At 43.6% G+C, this 18,071-nt stretch overlaps 2 protein-coding genes across 3 annotated transcripts in view; one reads left to right on the top strand and one right to left on the bottom strand.

Annotated features, from left to right (window-relative positions):
• The window catches only part of nol10 (nucleolar protein 10), a 58,184-nt gene extending 48,051 nt beyond the window's left edge, over window positions 1-10,133 (bottom strand). The window contains exons 1-3 of the mRNA XM_078213141.1: window positions 9,952-10,133; window positions 2,606-2,651; window positions 85-183 (exon numbers count right to left, since the gene is read on the bottom strand). Coding sequence (XP_078069267.1) covers window positions 85-183; window positions 2,606-2,651; window positions 9,952-10,017 — 211 coding nt within the window. The 5' untranslated portion in view covers window positions 10,018-10,133. The remainder of the gene's footprint in view (window positions 1-84; window positions 184-2,605; window positions 2,652-9,951) is intronic.
• A 134-nt stretch (window positions 10,134-10,267) lies between these two features.
• The window catches only part of LOC144493735 (V-type proton ATPase subunit C 1-A-like), a 74,304-nt gene continuing 66,500 nt past the window's right edge, over window positions 10,268-18,071 (top strand). The window contains exons 1-3 of one of the 2 annotated variants that reach the window (XM_078213147.1): window positions 10,268-10,548; window positions 11,376-11,536; window positions 11,904-11,971. In XM_078213147.1, coding sequence (XP_078069273.1) covers window positions 11,408-11,536; window positions 11,904-11,971 — 197 coding nt within the window. In that variant the 5' untranslated portion in view covers window positions 10,268-10,548; window positions 11,376-11,407. Of the gene's footprint in view, window positions 10,549-11,372; window positions 11,537-11,903; window positions 11,972-18,071 lie in introns of both variants that reach the window. The other variant, XM_078213146.1, reaches the window with a different exon arrangement.

Genomic DNA, 18,071 nt, shown 5'->3' with positions numbered 1-18,071 from the left:
CAGTTGAAGATGACAATGAAACAATTTAACACAAGGTTAATAAAAAGTTCATACAAATAAAGTAAACAAAATCATTTAATTTACCAGTTGCAATGATATATTGGCCATCTCTTGAAACCTTAATGGTGGTACAAACTGTAGGCATCTCAAAGTCCTGGATAAGCTCAATTCTGCGACGTACATCTATAGAGAAAGAAAAATATTGTTTGTATGCTCCCAGACATCACAGGTGATTCCCCCAACACCACTAGTTTACAAGGAAGGTGTTACATCATATGAGACATAATGTATTATTCTGTTGCAACTCAGTCCTCTTATGGCCACATGGTCTAACCTCTATAAACTATATAGAAATCCCACAGTGCAGAAGGAGGCCATTCAGCACATCAAGTCTGCACCAACTCTCCGAAAGAGCACATTATCAAGGCCTACTCCCCACTCTATTTCCGTAACCCCACAAATTTACCATGGTTAATCCACCTAACCTAAACATGTTTGGACTGTGGGAGGAAACCGGAGCACCCGGAAGAAACCCATGGAAACACAGGGAGAATGTGTTAACCAACTGTGCCACCTTTTAAGTACATTGGGGAGACTCATAAGAGGATAATTGCTGCTTGGAAGTTTTCTGTGGATTTGCAGTTTCTTGCATCTCTTTATCAAGTTTGAATGAAACCTGTAAGGTAGGATGGCTTTATCTGCCTTCATTTTTCAAAAATGGCCCTAACATGTCTGCTTGATCAGACATCGGAACAGATAAATGCTTAAATTGTTGAAAGCATTACAAACAAAAAGCCCAACAAAAATAACTTTAGCTTAACTGCATCATGCATGCAACTCCTATGTACAAGTGTGATAGTTTGTCGTGTCATCAGGGAGAAGTTTTACAGTTAACCATGTTAAAATAAAAGCAACTAATTCCTCCTGATTTCTGGTGAGTACATATGATATTTTCATCTGAGGTACCTTCCACAGGAAGTGGATTAACACACAAAATAGGACTATTGACAGCCTCTTAACAGAAATATTGTTATGTGGCTAGTAATAAAGTGGAGCAGGAATTGCTTGTACCATTGCTTGCTTTTCAAGTGAAAATAAACTGTGAAGGGTTCAATATTGCACCTGCATAATCTTGTGCCAAGCATATACCACATGCCAAACTGGTCAAGTGCCCTGTAATCATACAGAATAGACATTATATCCATTGCCTTTGGGGGCCTGATGAAGACCCATTCCTGAAATTAGTTAGCTGCTGATTGCAGCATGCACTTCATGCATTCTGGCCAGTTCTCAGATGCAAAGCATCTGCAGTTTCCACCAAGAAGGCAAGTGAAAAAAAAACATGGAGGCACAGGGAGCTCTTCTGTCATGTGGGCAGCTGTCAGCTTCTTCCCCAACCAATCGTTACCCTCTTCCCAATCAGTACACTGCTTTATGGAGCATAATTGGCACCCCTAGCATGCTGGTCATATCCTGATAATGCAAGTGGACCAATTTTTCATACTCCTTTTATCCCAAATTTTGGTGCTGTGGTTCATGTTTACCACTGCATTTGTATCCGAAGTCAGGGACAAAGCAACAACATTTCAGACATACTTAGAAATTAAATATCCATTATACAGTAGACACAAAGGAGTTTAGTTTATTTATTAGTCACAAGTAGGCTTACATTCACACTGCAATGAAGTTACTGTGAAAATGCCTTAGTCACCACACTCCGGCGCCTGTTTGGGTACACAGAGAGAATTTAGCATGGCCAATGCACCTAACCTGCACATCTTTGGACTGTGGGAGGAAAGCAGAGCATCCGGAGGAAACCCACACAGACACGGCAAGGGGGGGGGGGGGGGGGGAAATGTGCAAACGCCACACAGACAGTGAATTACCATGAATGGGTTTTATAGCAAGTATAGAATGAAATCAAATACTGAATTTATATGAAACTTTAGTAGAGGCCACAGTTTTGCACTCTACAGGTTTAGCAAGGACATGAGACAATTGAGAGTGCACAATGTAGTTCTAGTACAATGTTGTTGGCATAACTTACAAATAAGAAGATGACTTGAAAAATTGGGATACAGAAAAGATCATGGGGGGATTTAACAGTGTTTATGAGTATAAAGGAAATGGACAGAGCAGATAGTAACAGATTGTTTGTGACTGAGAGATCTAGAACAATACAGTTGTAAATTAATTGCAAGAGCAAGAGATTTTTTTTTCCTTTAAACACAGGGTCATTAGCCACGAACACAGATCACTTCAACAGTTAGTTCTAATTTCTATGCAACATTATGGTGACTCGTGACAAGCCAGATTGACAGAGTATGGGCACATTCCTGATTATAATGTTGTTGCAATGTATTCATCTGCAAGTTGCAATTAAGTGAAAAGAGACAGGCTGGGTAAAATACAGTCCCATCTTTCTAAGCAAACATCACAGCCCCCAGACATGTCTGATCTCAGATTGTCTACAGGCAATGCCATGGAAGCTGATTAGAAATACAGCCATGCACAAAGAAAACAAAAAGATAAAAGCTCAAATATTTCACGACAAAAACATTTCATTTTATTATGGTAAAATATTTAGATGGAAACTTGCACTCACCAACATCATTCTTCTGTAAACTTCTCTTTTCTCTATCTGAAAGCCACTGAAATGAAAATAAAAATTAAAAATACAGTTACAGTTCAGGTAATAGCTATTTGGAGTTCTTGGAGATGACGTGACGATATAATTACTTTTGTAGAATGATTCATACAGCCAAATTAAAAATTAACTACTGAAACAAAAAAATTAATGACCCTGAAATATAGGGCTCAAGTTTCTAACCAACTATAAATGGTTTTGCTAACCATACAGGAGCCCTAATGATGAGAAGCGTCACATGCTAAAAGCTTAAAAAATGTTATCTTCCTGGAGATCCACCTGACATTTTCTCCAAGGTGGTACAGATTAACAATTCAATTGCACCCAAATGTAGACACCAACAAATGTTGGTGTCTACATTTGGGTAGGGCATGGGATCCAAGGGGCTGTTGCCTTGTGGATCCAGAACTGGCTTGCCTGCAGAAGGCAGAGAGTGGTTGTAGATGGGTCTTTTTCTGAATGGAGGTCGGTCACCAGTGGAGTGCCCCAGGGATCTGTTCAGGGACCCTTGCTGTTTGTCATTTTCATAAATGACCTGGATGAGGAAGTGGAGGGATGGGTTGGTGAGTTTGCCGACGACACGAAGGTTGGTGGTGTTGTGGATAGTTTGGAGGGATGTCAGAAGCTGCAGCATGACATAGATAGGATGCAAGACTGGGCGGAGAAGTGGCAGATGGACTTCAACCCGGATAAATGTGTAGTGGTCCATTTTGGCAGGTCAAATGGGGTGAAGGAGTTTAATATCAAGGGTAAGACTCTTAGCGGTGTAGAGGATCAGAAGGACCTTGGGGTCCGGGTCCATAGGACTCTTAAATCGGCCTCGCAGGTAGAGGAGGTGGTTAAGAAGGCGTATGGTGTGCTGGCCTTCATCAATCGAGGGATTGAGTTTAGGAGTCGGGAGATAATGATGCAGCTTTATAAGACCCTCGTCAGACCCCACTTGGAGTACTGTGCTCAGTTCTGGTCGCCTCATTACAGGAGGGATGTGGAAATGATTGAAAGGGTGCAGAGAAGATTTACAAGGATGCTGCCTGGATTGGTTGGCATGCCTTATGAGGATAGGTTGAGGGACTCGGTCTTTTCTCCTTGGAGAGACGAAGGATGAGAGGTGACCTGATAGAGGTGTACAAGATGTTGAGAGGTATAGATCGGGTGGATTCTCGGAGGCTTTTTCCCCAGGGCTGAAATGGCTGCTACGAGAGGACACCGGTTTAAGGTGCTGGGGAGTAGGTACAGAGGAGATGTCAGGGGGTAAGTTTTTCACTCAGAGGGTGGTGGGTGAGTGGAATCGGCTGCCGACAGTGGTGGTGGAGGCAAACTCGATAAGGTCTTTTAAGAGACTTCTGGATGAGTACATGGGACTTAATAGGATTGAGGCTTATAGGTAAGCCTATATATAAGCCTAGGTAGGTAGGGACATGACCGGCGCAACTTGTTTGTGCTGTATTTTTCCTATGTTCTAACAAATCTACTGTTACAAACCTCTTGCACCAAAATATTAAACAAAGTTTCATTTAGGATATCAATAGTGGGCAATTGCAAACCTATTCTTTCGACACAAATACAAAATGTAAATAGAACAAAGGAAATATCCACATAAATTGTATGTGGAAATCAATATTAACTCAATGAAAGAGGAATAAAGTTACTGTATTGGAAACCTGCAGATTTTTTTTTCAATTATGGTCATAATTTGTAGCCTATGACATGCAGAACAACATCTTCCACATATTAATTATATTTGGTGGAAAACCTCGAAAAATATTAAAATACATTTTAAAAAATGATTAGGGGTTCAGATGAAATTGTAAAAGGATTTTCAAATGTATCAATTTCCTGTTACCAAGTCATAACAGATGTCATTCCCAACCACCCACCCCCTCACCCCCAAATAAGATTAATACGTCTTTCTCGCTTGCTCCCCCCCACAAAAAAAAAACCATGTCACCAAGAGTTGTCATATCGTCCAACCCAAACAATGTCTTTTTCTACTTTGGGGGTTTCAGTCATAGAATCCCTACAGCGCAGGAGGTTATTTGGCCCATCGAACCTGCACCAGCAACAATCCCACCCAGGCCCTATCCCAGTAACTCCACATATTTACCCTGCTAGTCCCCGACATTGAGGGGCAATTTAATATGGCCAATCCACCTAACCCGCACATCTTTGGATTGTGGGAGAAAACCCATGCAGACACTGGGAGAATGTGCAAACTCCACACAGTCAAAGCCGGAATTGAACCCGGGTCCCTGGAACCGAGGTAGCAGCGCTAACTGCTGACTGTTAAGTCATTTGACTTAACAGCACTGCTTTCTTCCCCTCCATCATATATCACCTGTGTCTCACTCTCCCATTCTTCCAAGTAAACATCACAAATGAAATAAATGTATTGATCAGTAGATAACTGCCCAAGTACATTAGGGTTATTTACTGTACAAGGAGGCAACAGGTTCAATCCTGCCTTGCATTGAAGTCCTGGCCATGTGGTTAAAACTGCACATATACATTTATATAGAATTCATCCAAACTTGAGGAATGAGCTGACCAGATAGGGAGCATGAAGTGAACAGAAGAAGATTGGTATATCGTGAATCCAGGATGCTTAGACACACTACCAGGTGGGTTACTAGGTAGAGTTAATTGAAGGGGATGGGTAGAAGTGTAACATACTTGTATATTTATTATTGATTCATTTTACTTTTATGAATATATAGTGGAGGTGAGCAAATAAATGCTTGGGCAGCTGCATCCCAATTTAGTTTTGTTAGTCTATGATTGCATGGAACTTTATTAAAGTGCAATCAATGAAAAACAAAACCAAACCTGAGAAAAAGCTGCAACAGGAGTAAAAACAACATAACTAGAGGAAGATGCAGAAGCCTCCACATTTCTTCCCAGGCAGTGCATTCCAGATTTTCACCACCCTCTGAGTGAAAATAGATCCGATTGATTCACATAGGAGCTGGAGAGAATTTATAGATCTTCAGTGGAGTTCTACACTAGTCATGCAGGGAAATTAGAAAAAAGCTTGACGGTGGACATTATTCTGAACTTCACACATTTAAAAGTCAATTAAAAGGAGAATGAGAACGGATTTTCTCATTCCTATTAGAGATGCTGAGGCCAATTAAAAAAAAATAGAATCCCTTTCAGCCCATCGAGTCTGCACAAACTCTCTGAAAAGAATATCTTGCCCCCATCCTATCCCCATAACCCCACATATTTACCCATGACCAATCCACCTAGCCTGCAAATAAGACCATGATATAGGAGCAGAATTAGGCCATTCGGCCTATCAAGTCTGCCCCGCCATTCAATCATGGCTGATAAGTTTCTTAACCCCACTCTCCTGCCTTTTCCCCGTAACCTTTGATCCCCTTACCAATCAAGAACCTGTCTGTCTTAAATACACTCAATGAACTGGCCTCCACAGCCTTCTGTGGCAATGAATTCCATAGATTCACCAGCCTCTGCCTGAAGAAATTCATCCTCATCTCAGTTCTTAAGGGTTGTCCCTTTATTTTGAGGTAGTGCCCTTAGATCCTAGTCTCTCCTCCTAAATGGAAACATTTTCCCCACGACCACTCACTCCAGGAGTGAGAGTGAGAGGAGACCGAGACCAGGACAGGTTGTTGGTGATCTGGACACCTAAAAACTTGAAGCTCTCGACTCTTTCTATTTCATCCCCGTTGATGTAGACAGGGGCATATTCTCCTTTATGCTTCCTGAAGTCGGTGACAATCTCCTTCGTTTTGTTGACATTGAGGGAGAGATTATTGTTGCCGCACCAGTTCACCAGATTCTTTATCTCATTCCTGTACTCTGTCTCGTCATTGTTTGAGATCTGACCCACTACAGTGGTGTCATCAGCAAACTTGAAAATTGAATTGGAGGAGAATTTGGCCACACAGTCATAGGTGTATAAGGAGCATAGTAGGGGGCTGAGAACACAGCCTTGTGGGGCACCGGTGTTGAAGGTGATCGTGGAGGAGGTGTTGTTGCATATCCTTACTGATTGTGGTCTATGAGTTTGGAAGTTCAGGATCCAGTCGTAGAGGGAGGTGCCGAGGCCCAGGCCATGAAATTTGGAGATGTGTTTCATGGGAATAAGAGAGTGTTGAAGGCTGAGCTGGAGTCAATAAATAGGAGTCTGACATAGGTGTCTTTGTTATCTAGGTGTTCCAGGGTTGAGTGCTGGGCCAGGGAAATGGCATCTGCTGTGGACCTGTTGTGGCGGTGGACAAACTGTCGTGGATCCAGGTAGTCCGGGAGGCTGGAACTGATTCATGCCATGACTAATCTTTCGAAGCACTTCATAATGATGGATGTCAGAGCCACCGGCCGATTGTCATTAAGGCACACTGCTTGGTTTCTCTTAGGTACCGGGATGATGGTCGTCTTCTTGAAGCAGATAGGGACCTCAGATTGTAATAAAGAAAGGTTGAAGATGTCTGTGAATACCCCCGCCAGCTGAGCTGCGTAGGATCTCAGTGCACGTCCGGGTACCCCATCCGGGCCAGTCGTTTTCCGTGGGTTGATCTTCAAGAAAGCTGCTCTGACATCTGCAATGGTGACCCCAGATACAGGTTCATCCAGGGCTTCCAGGGTGGAGGGCACGCTCTCGCTGACCTCTTGCTCAAAAAGGGCTTAGAATGCATTGGGATCAGGAAGGGGTGTGTTGGAGCCGGCGATTTTACATGTCTTCATATTTTAGCCTGTTATGTCTTGCAGACCTTGCCATAGTCGGCGGGGTTTTAGCCTGTTATGTCTTGCCTGGGACTCTAGGTTGGTACTGTCTATTGGCATCTTTGATGGATCTCCTTAGATCGTATTTGGCTTTATTGTATAGTTCAGTGTCGCCTGACTTGAATGCCTCAGACCTGGACTTCAGCAAGCAGTGGATATCCCTGTGCATCCATGATTTCCGGTTGGAGAACACACAGATTTGCTTCTTTGACATAGTCTTCCACACACTTACTAATGAAATCAGTTACTGTAGTGGTGTACTTGTTCAAGATGGTCACAGAGTTTTTAAATACTGACCAGTCCACTGACTCCAAGCAGCCCCGTAGGAGATCACCCGATTCCTCAGACCAACATTGCACGACTTTCTTTGATGGATTCTCGTTTCAGTTTTTGCTTGTAAGCTGGGAGCAGGAACACAGCCTTGTGGTCTGATGTGCCAAAGTGGGTGGGCGATAGAGCAGTAGGCATGTTTGATATTTGTGTAGCAGTGGTCTAGGATGCTTGGGCCTCTGGTGGAGCAGGAGACGTGTTGGTGGTAAGGTGGTAGTACGCTCGAGCTTGGCCTGATTGGAGTCCCTGGCCACGATGAACAAGGCCTCGGGATGTTTTGCCTCAAGGCTATTCGTAGCGGTGTATATTTCGTCCAGCACAATCTTCACGTCCGCATGGGGTGGGATGTAAACTGCCATCAGGATAACGGAGGTAAACTCCCGCGGAAGGTAGTAGGGGTGGCATTTTAGCACCAGGTATTCTAGGTCTGGTGAACAAGTACACAGGAAAGCTACACAGACAAGGGGAGAACATGCAAACTCCCCACCCAGTCACAAATTGAACCCGGAGTCCCTGGCGCTGTGAAGCAGCAGTACTAACCAGTGCCACCGTACTGCCCACTGGCTCTGCTGTTGCCACTCTTGTTCAAATCAAAGTCAGAAGCAAATCGGAGACTTCAATGATCCAAATGACTTAGTTGCTATTTAAATAAACTTACTTTTTCTGAGAGCTGACACAGAATCAGCAACTGAATGGCCTCCTTCCATGTAGTAGTCATTCTATGATCCGTTTTAGGCAGTCCCTCAGGATCAGGGCGGCACAGTAGCACAGAAGGGCAGCACGGTAGCACAGTGGTTAGCACTGTTGCTTCACAGCTCCAGGGTCCCGGGTTCGATTCCCGGCTCGGGTCACTGTCTGTGTGGAGTTTGCACATTCTCCTCGTGTCTGCGTGGGTTTCCTCCAGGTGCTCCGGTTTCCTCCCACAGTCCAAAGATGTGCGGGTTAGGTTGATTGGCCAGGTTAAAAATTGCCCTTTAGAGTCCTGAGATGCGTAGGTTAGTGGGATTAGCGGGTAAATATGTGGGGGTAGGGCCTGGGTGGGATTGTGGTCGGTGCAGACTCGATGGGCCGAATGGCCTCCTTCTGCACTGTAGTGTTTCTATGATTTCTATGACTTGCTTCCACTCCAGTTTGATGGATTCTGAATCTAATCTGTGATTTGCAATTCTGCCTCTTGTGGGGCAGGTGGTGCTTGAAGAATTGGGTAGATGGGTTTGCACGTGTTCTGAAGCCTTGATTGCACCTCTGCAAGTTCCCAACCAAGTCTCTGTGTTCAGTGCCTTCTCTATTTTACTCAGTCCACAAGCCAGGATCTCCCAATAGCTGATAGGTACAGACCTTTTCAGGGATGCTCCAAGACCCCCCACCCACAAAATGCATTTTTGCTGTCCCTCTGAAAGTCTCCTGTTGAGACCAAGTTCAAAGTGGAGCCTTTGCTCCACAAATCTGGTGTTAGGCATATGAACGATGCAGCAAAGCTGGTTTTGAATGATTGGCATCACAATGTTGGCTACATTGACTTGGGTGAGGACACTGCTGCCTTTCCTGTCATTGGATTTGGAGGTTCTCATGAAACTAATCACAGGTGATACTGCTCCTGTGTTTTGAAAAAGTGTCTGCAGTCAGTTGTTCATGTCTCCAAAACATATAGAAGTGGTGTTTCTGTGCTCAGTACTCCAAACAATGGCCAGCCAAATTTCTACACCAGGTCTGACTTAACCTCTCTGCTCTGCAATTCTATCAGTCTGGAGACAAGGATTCTGCTCGCATTCAAATGAATTTTCCTTGAAGCCTGGTGGCTACACCCAAATCGTTTGCTAACAGTAACAAGATAAACATCGACCAAGAGAGAGAACACCCTCATTTCCCAGCTTTGATTTGATTGATTTATTATTTATCCAGACAAAGCATATCCTACATGGAGAAGGAAAGGAGAGAGTGCAGAATGTAGTGTTACAGTCATAGCTAGGGTGTAGAGAGAGATCAACTTAACATTTGTAAAGGGAGGTCCATTCAAAAGCTCTGCCCGTCTCCAAACATGAGATCATCTCAGTCCCTGCCCAGGCTGCGGCACATTCCCGGGGAGTGTGGAGCGGGCCGGTAAGGCAGTACGGCCGTTACCTGGGGCTGCCATCATAACCGGGCCGGCCGGAGCACAACCGCAGCGGCTCGAGCCCAACATCCACCCCCCCTCCCCACGCGGCCGCACCAACCCAACCGTCACTCACCTCCGGCAGCGACCTGCCGTAACTCAGGTTGTAAATCTTCACGTCATTTACACTCGAGACCTGCATGGCGTCACCACCGACCGCTCATTCACTGCGATCCCCCCCCCCTGCACGCGCCTGACCAGAGACTCGTGTCGAAGCGAACTCCCCAACAACAGGAGACAGAGAGAGCGGCGGAGTTCAAAGGGCAACCGGAAAAAGCTTTATGCAAATGCAGGGCGCTTGCAAATGAGGACGAGGCGGGAGGACGAGGGAGGCGGGGCGGCGGGAGGGAGCGAGGGGGGCGTGGTTAATTATGTAAAGCAGGGCGCGCTGCGCAGCCAGTGCTGCGCACAAGGTGCTCCTGCCTCACCTGTAACAATTCTTTTTGGGTTGTATCGAAGTTCGGGGAGCCAGAGGGAAAACAGCGAGAAAGTTCAGCAAGAGGAACAGGGGCTTTCATTGACAGCACTCGTCCTCTCAGTGATACATCAAAAGTTAGCGACTACTGAGTAAATCGGCGATAACTCAAAACGAAATGACAAGAGAATTGCAAAATTGAGAGGCAAAGAGATTTCTTGTAAACCTTAGGACACAGTCAAGTCCAGTATTTCTGAGGTAATGTAAATGACGTTTCTTTTATTTCACAATTCATTTTTTAAAAATGTGATGTGTAACACAGCAGTTGATTTGTGGCAGGGGGGCGTAATCTGCCTGATTTTACCCTGTTTAATACTTCAATACACTTCAATAACCCGAACTCTTTAAGCACAAACTGAAAATCTTTTAAAAATACATTAAAGTGCACAGCAAGAACAAGAATTGCGAAAGGTGATCTGATTTGGCTGCTGCGACCACAATCGTGAGTATAGAACAGTATTTCACTCCCCGAAAGAGGAGTTCCTTTGGTGGCGGACATAACGTATGTTTAGTGAAGTTTTCCATTACACAAATCGCCCTGTAATTAATGGTAAAAGTAATTGGTTACACATGCGAATATATTTATATGCAGTCTGTTAGTCATGTTATTTTACTGTGAACGGTAAAAGCCAAAGCACTTCTATAATCATTTAACTGTTCGCATTTTTCACAGTAACTGCGATGGTTTATCTGTTTATGGTATAGCGGTCTAGATCAAAGTATGTGAATTGTCAAGCAGATTTCATTATACAGTGGCATCCATCATAAGGGACCCCTGGACTGAAGAAAATACTCACGACCAGATAACCCCACTATCAAATGTAATAAATCCTACGAATTTGAGCTATTTTTCCCTATTCTCTTTTTCCCTATTCCAAGTTTAATTGGTAGACAGGATCCATTGAGGCAGGTCTGCTTGTTCAATTTGAAGTACGAACAATTGATTTAATGTCGATATTGAATAATGACTATGTTATTTCACTCTGCCAGGCTTCTTTTCCTAAACTTTTTTTTGCACACAGCAGGTGCAGTGCTATCCACAGCGCCTCAGGACGACATGAGCGAATATTGGTTAATTTCAGCCCCTGTGGACAAATCGAACCAACAAATATGGGAAAGAATGAACACTGTAACTGAAAAGGCCAGTTTATCAAATAATTATAAATTCCTGATTCCTGAACTCAAGGTAACTTCTATTCCTGCTCATTGCCCCTCTTGGGAACCACCTGTCCAGAAATATTTAAATTATAAGATGTAGCACTGACTTTTTCTTTCTATATGGCGACAGTGTAATATGGATACAGTTTACCAAACATTTTCAGTATCTTATGGAACAGGATTATTTCAGCTCCAACACATTTACCTTTTACATCATGTGATCATTACCTTTATTAGCGGTCTTCAAACTTTTTCATTGCATGCATTATAAACTGGTTTGATTACATAATTTTGAATAAGTCCAGCCATGTGATTATTTTGGATGCCTTATTTCAGTGCTTCCATTAGTTTATTCATAAGCAACAAACATCATGATGCTCTCTATTTTCTCTTAGGTTGGGACATTAGATTCATTGGTTGGACTCTCGGATGAACTTGGAAAACTCGATACGTTTGTTGAGGGGTAAAACACACATTATTTACTGTACACAAACGAGTTAAAGCGTATGTGATTTGTACACGGGTTTCCTGCTGTAACTGTTTGTCCCTTAGTCCTAAACCAACCGAATGCAGATTTAACTCAGTTCAGTCAGCTTTATCCAAACTGATTTCACCACATGGCAACAGAGATCTGCAAGGCTCTAGTTTCATCTAACAGCCAAACTCCGACTCCCCCATAATTCAGAAGACAAGGTGACATAAAGATGAAAAATATAAACTGATAATGATAAAAAAGGGGCAGGCAATGTTAAAATCCAATGTCTTTTCTTTTGAAACCAGAATATAAAAGTTTGCTTAACTGTGTGATAAATCTGGCTTAAGATCATTTCTGATTTCTAAAAATTTTTGTTTTCTAACTTAGAAGTATTTCAAACGTTGCAAATCACAAACATAATACCTAAAAAGGTGTGTTCCAAGTTGAAATACAGTTCAAGCATAATCTACACTAGTTGAGTTATTATCCTGTCAAATTTGAGGAGGGAAAAGGACATAGAAAATTAAGATATTTTGTCAGGCCAGAAATACAACTAATGGGAAAAATTCAGGTCTTCAATAACTTAATGATGCATACTTATATATTACTAAGTCACCAATTAGTCAGACTTGATCTTTGATCATTGTTAACTGATTTGATAACTTGATCTTGAATCAGAAATGATGTGCAGATGTCAGCGGTGGACTGGGGTAAGCACAGAATCATAGAATCCTACAGTGCAGAAAGAGGCAATTCGGCCCATCGAGTCTGCACCAACCACAATCCCACCCAGGCCCTACATATTTACCCACTAATCCCTCTAACCTACGCATCCCGGGACACAAAGGGGCAATTTAGAATGGCCATACATCTAGCCCGCACATCTTTGGACTGTGGGAGGAAACTGGAGCACCCGGAGGAAACCCACGCAGACACGAGGAGAATGTGCAAACTCCACACAGACAGTGACCCAAGCCGGGAATCAAACCCAGGTCCCTGGAGCTGTGAAGCAGCAGTGCTAACCACTGTGCTACCGCGCCGCCCACAGTAAGAAGTCTCACAACACCAGGTTAAAGTCCAACAGGTTTATTTGGTAGCATGGGCTTTCAGAGCGCTGCTCCTTCATCAGGTGAGTGGGAGTTGGGTTCACAAACGGGGCATATATAGACACAAACTCAATTACAAGATAATGGTTGGAATGCAAGTCTTAACAGGTAATCAAGTCTTTACAGGTACAGACGATGCAAGTGGAGAGAGGGTTAAGTACAGGTTAAAGAGGTGTAAATTGTCTCATCAGGACAGTTCTCCCAGAGCCTCATTCGCCTGATGAATTCCCCTGTGTCTGCTGCGAGACTGATGGGGTCCATTTTGGTGGTGGGGCAGAAATTAAGCCCTTGGCTTAACTTCGATTTCATCTGGTTGAAGTGAGTAGTCCGACAAGTTGACAATGGACTTACTCCCGGACTGTCCTGGCTGGAGACAATTCACACCTCTTTAAACTGTACTTAACCCTCTCTCCACTCACATTGTCTGCACCTGTAAAGACTTGATTACCTGTTAAGACTCGCATTCCAACCATTATCTTGTAATTGAGTTTGCGTCTACATATGCCCTGTTTGTGAACCCAACTCCCACTCACCTGATGAAGGAGCAGCGCTCCGAAAGCTTGTGGTACCAAATAAACCTGTTGGACTTTAAACTGGTGTTGTGAGACTTCTTATTGAATCAGAAAGTCATTACTTTAAGCTCTCTCACCATTGCTCCAAAATGTATGGATGAACTCAGCCAACAAATTGATACACAAAAGTCTGACTAGCTTACAGCTGTACGCTCCAAGCCCTCTGTGCATCACAATTAAACAATGGTTCCCTTCCTGCTCATTTTCTACCCTTCATTGAAAGCCAGATACAAAATACTCTACAGCAGCAGCTAGCAATCCAGGGAGACATCCACTGACTTCAGCATGCTGGCTCACTGAATGGTATAGTTGCATTTTGTTTCACTTGCACGGGAATTCCTGCATCGATCACTACTGACTGATAGAATCTGGAGTACTGCCATATTTTCTTTTCAAATGTTTGATAAAATACAATTTAATTGCAGTCTTAACTTGGCAATTATAATTTCCCTTTGATTTGTAGTAAGCAATATTATATCATCAGTGGAAGTACAGTAGGGGCGACATGGTGGCACAGTGGTTAGCACTGCTGCCTCACAGCGCCAGGGACCCGGGTTCAGTTCCTGGCTTGGGTCACTGTCTATGTGGAGTCTGCACGTTTTCCCCGTGTCTGCGTCGGTTTCCTTCGGGTGCTCTGGTTTCCTCCAACAGTCTGAAAGACATGCTGATTAGGTGCATTGGCCATGCTAAATTCTCCCTCGGTGCAACCGAACAGGCACTGGAGTGTGACGACTGGGGGATTTTCACAATAACTTCATTGCATTTTTAATGTAACACAAATAAATAAACTTTAGCTGTTTAACTATATTCCACAAGATAAGTTTTCTTTTCTAGTAATGACTAACCTGCATGTGGTGGAAGAAAATATAGTAAAACAGACACAACCAGAAATAAAATGATCATCATATAGTTGAAAACTAGCAGTTAGCAGTCTTATGGCAACAGGATATAGTTTGAAATCTTTTTTTTCACATGAATGGAACAATAATTAATTATGCCAGGATTCCATATTGAAATAATATAGTGTATTAAATACAAGTTCTTTGGAACCAAACTATCTCCCTTAAAGGATGAATTTACTTGCAATTCAAAAGTATTGTTTAGGGATTTTAAAACAATACTGAGGATCTAGGTGGAGTGGAGGGTTAATGAACATAGGAACAGAGATAGGACTGTTAGCCCCTGAAGTATTTTCCAACATCCAGTTAGATCGTTACTGCTTTGCATCTTAACTTCATTTACCTGCCTTGGTTCAGTAACCCCTAACATCCTTACCTAACAATAATCTATCAGCCTCAGTTTTGAAATTTTTAATTGGCCTAATCTCAATGACGTTTTGGAGCAGAAAATACCAGATTTTCACTACTTTTTCTGTGGAGGAGTACTTCCTGACATCACCACTTTCTAACACACTGTCCTTTCTTATGCTCATGGTTGAATCCACCCAGACAGATGGAATAGAATTCTTCTCTTTCCTTTAACTGTAAGACTACAACATGAAATGAGTTTGAGCAGTCTCAATCAATTCCTGATGGTCATAGACCCCTAACATTAACTTGAGTAATGTGGCACTAAATTTGGCAATTATCGTTCAGAGAGATTTCAGTGTGGAAACTGAAAACATAAGGCCCACAACCCTGACATCCGACCCTCAGTAAATTAATGTGGTAGCAGCATTAATTGCTTTAAGGTGAGACTTACACCCCTTTCTTGGGAGAAAGTGCTACATCAGACTGGAAGCTTTGTAGTCCCAGCAGTGCCACTAGTAACCCCGACAGGGACCACAAACAGTTCCCAATGCTGAGAGCCTGGACTGACAGGTAATTCCAAGGTTAGGGGTTGAGGCGTGGGGGTTGGTTGGGCAGTGGGAGCTGGGGAGGGGGGTTCAGGAAGCCAGGTTAAAGGGGGAGGGAGGAACGATCTTGGAGAGAGTGCCTCCAATGGGCCCATTGGATGCCAAAGGAGGATCCCCTCCCCCTTGCTAAAGCCTCTGGGCTTCCCGCAATGTGGCCTCCCACAGTCTCAGGTAAATTGTCATAAGTGGCATGATGAGGGCCTTAAGAGGCCCAAAGGCCCAACGTCTCCCCCACCCTGCTTAAAAAAATCAGACACGTTGTTGGTTGGTGGCGGGAAGGCCACCTACTGGATTCTACATGTCCCCCATCCCGTCAAACCCGCCAATGGAGGGACGTAAAATCCACCCATTATGTGTGCAGTGGGGCACTGTTGGGAACATGAGTAGGCTATTCACCTGCTTGAGCCTGTCATGTTCTTCTGAGCTTGTGACTAAAACACAGTTTCGGACCAGGGAAGAGATGTTTTTATTCAGTAGTTACCTGTACTATACATACTGCACCTGCCAGACGTCATCTGGGGTGCAATCCTGCCCCAAATTACCTACAAATTGGGTCCTGCTACCACATCTGTGGCAGAAGGTGTCAGTGCTTCTTGTATCAAGGAACTTGCCCATAAGCTGCTTCCTTTATAAGTTACCTGGGTTTCATAAATTGCAAGTGATTCCACTCTTAACTGGCCAAGGCCTGAGCCTGTAATTGGGTCCTGGTGGATTTTGCAGTCTCTCACAAGTCTACTGGAACACCAAGGAACTTCATTCTTGCTATGTCAATACATTCTGATGATAGGAAATGGAAATGTGAAAATTGCCAATAGGCCATGGCCACCTTCTATATTTTTCGATGTGGAAATCAGATGCATTTTTAAAGTTCTTATAAAGTTGATTGCAGTTTTCCGATGGATTTGTTAACATTATTGAAATTATTGAAGTATTGTTTCAGCGTTTAGGAATTTGTTTAACCTTGTGTGCTCCATGCTTTTGAATAAATAATACATTTAATTGTTGCCTTCTTATGGGAATATATTTTCATTTATATAGTTACCATTGGTTTTTCAAAAGTTTTTTAAAAATTCATGACCTGCATACCAATATACAGCAGGGAAATTAACTTTTATTTCTGTCCCTCGCTTACTAATCAGTTTCAAAAAGATTGTTAGTAAGAGCTGACGATGCAAATAGCTGTCGTCACAAAAGTTTTGCCTCTTTCAAATGCATTAATTTAACTTTGAACTTCCAATTTTCTAAACTGAAAATTAAATGGGGTTTTCTGCTTTAGATTAAGCTAATAGATCTATCAAAGTTTAGTGAATCATAAAATAATTTGGCACAGAGAGCGGCAATTCCTTTAAAAAAATATTAAAGTGGCCCTACTCCCCTTTCCTCATTGTCCTGTTAGTGTTTGCCCTTCAAATATTTATCCAGTTCTCTCAAATCCTCATTAAATCTACTAGGCAGCACGGTGGCACAGTAGTTAGCACTACTGCCTCACAGTGCCAGGGACCCGGGTTTGACCCCTGGTCACTGTCTGTGCGGAGTCTGCACGTTCTCGCTGTGTGTCTGTGGGTTTCCTCCGGGTGCTCCGGTTTCCTCCCACAGTCCAAAAGGCGTGCTGGTTAGGTGCACTGGCCATGCGAACAGGCGCCGGAGTGTGGCGACTAGGGGATTTTCGCAGTAACTTCATTGCGGTGTTAATGTAAGCCTCCTTGTGACCCTAATAAAAAAATATTTAAAACTTTTCCTCCATCCTTTCAGGCAATGCATTCCAGGTCATAACAACTTGCTGCTTTAAAGGAATATGGCTCTGGTTCTTTTACCATTACCCTAACTCTGTGTCCACTGGTTACTGACCCTTCAACCACCGATTACAATGGGTCTGATTGTAACTCATGGGCTGGATTTAAGGTGAGGGGAGCATGCATACTGTCTCTCCCCCCCCCCCCCCCCCCCCCCACCCCCCTGACATTACATGCTACCAGTGGGCTAAATAGGCTGAGAGTGGGAATTCTGCTCCTCGGTGTGAAAAAGTCGCATCCTCGAACTGCTGACCAATCTGATTGGCCACATCTCTAGACATTCCGGTAGCACCAGAACTCATTAGTGGGTGCTGCTGGGATTGCAAGGCGACCCATGAGGCAGAGTGATGGTGTTTGGAGTGAGGTAAGCCCTGGCGTTTAGGATAGGAAGGGATTGCAGTGTAGGCGTAGTGGCGAATTGGGTGGGTTTTGGAGACGGGTGGGAGGAACAAAGTGGGAGTATCATCTTGGTGGAGGATGCCCTTGATGCACACTGGGCGTTTTCTGTCCCGCACCCCCCCCCCCAACCTCCCCCACCCCCCGACCTCCCCCCTCCCCACCCCCCCCCGCCCAAAGACTGTATCACCCTCCTTTATGTCTTTTAAGCAGTTTACTTTTAAAAAATTGGAATGCCCACTTCGCCACTCCTATAATACAGTATGAGTAATGTCTTTAAAACTCCATCACTATGTGAGTGGGTTGGTTTGAAATTAGTTTTTAAAAAAAATGTCTTGTGTCTCTTGATTTTATCAAAACTCTTTA

This window comes from Mustelus asterias, chromosome 5 (genome assembly GCF_964213995.1).
Source record: "Mustelus asterias chromosome 5, sMusAst1.hap1.1, whole genome shotgun sequence".
Classification (NCBI taxonomy): domain Eukaryota; kingdom Metazoa; phylum Chordata; class Chondrichthyes; order Carcharhiniformes; family Triakidae; genus Mustelus; species Mustelus asterias.
The sequence above is the reverse complement of the archived record's forward strand: the minus strand, read 5'-3'. Positions and strand labels throughout refer to the sequence as shown.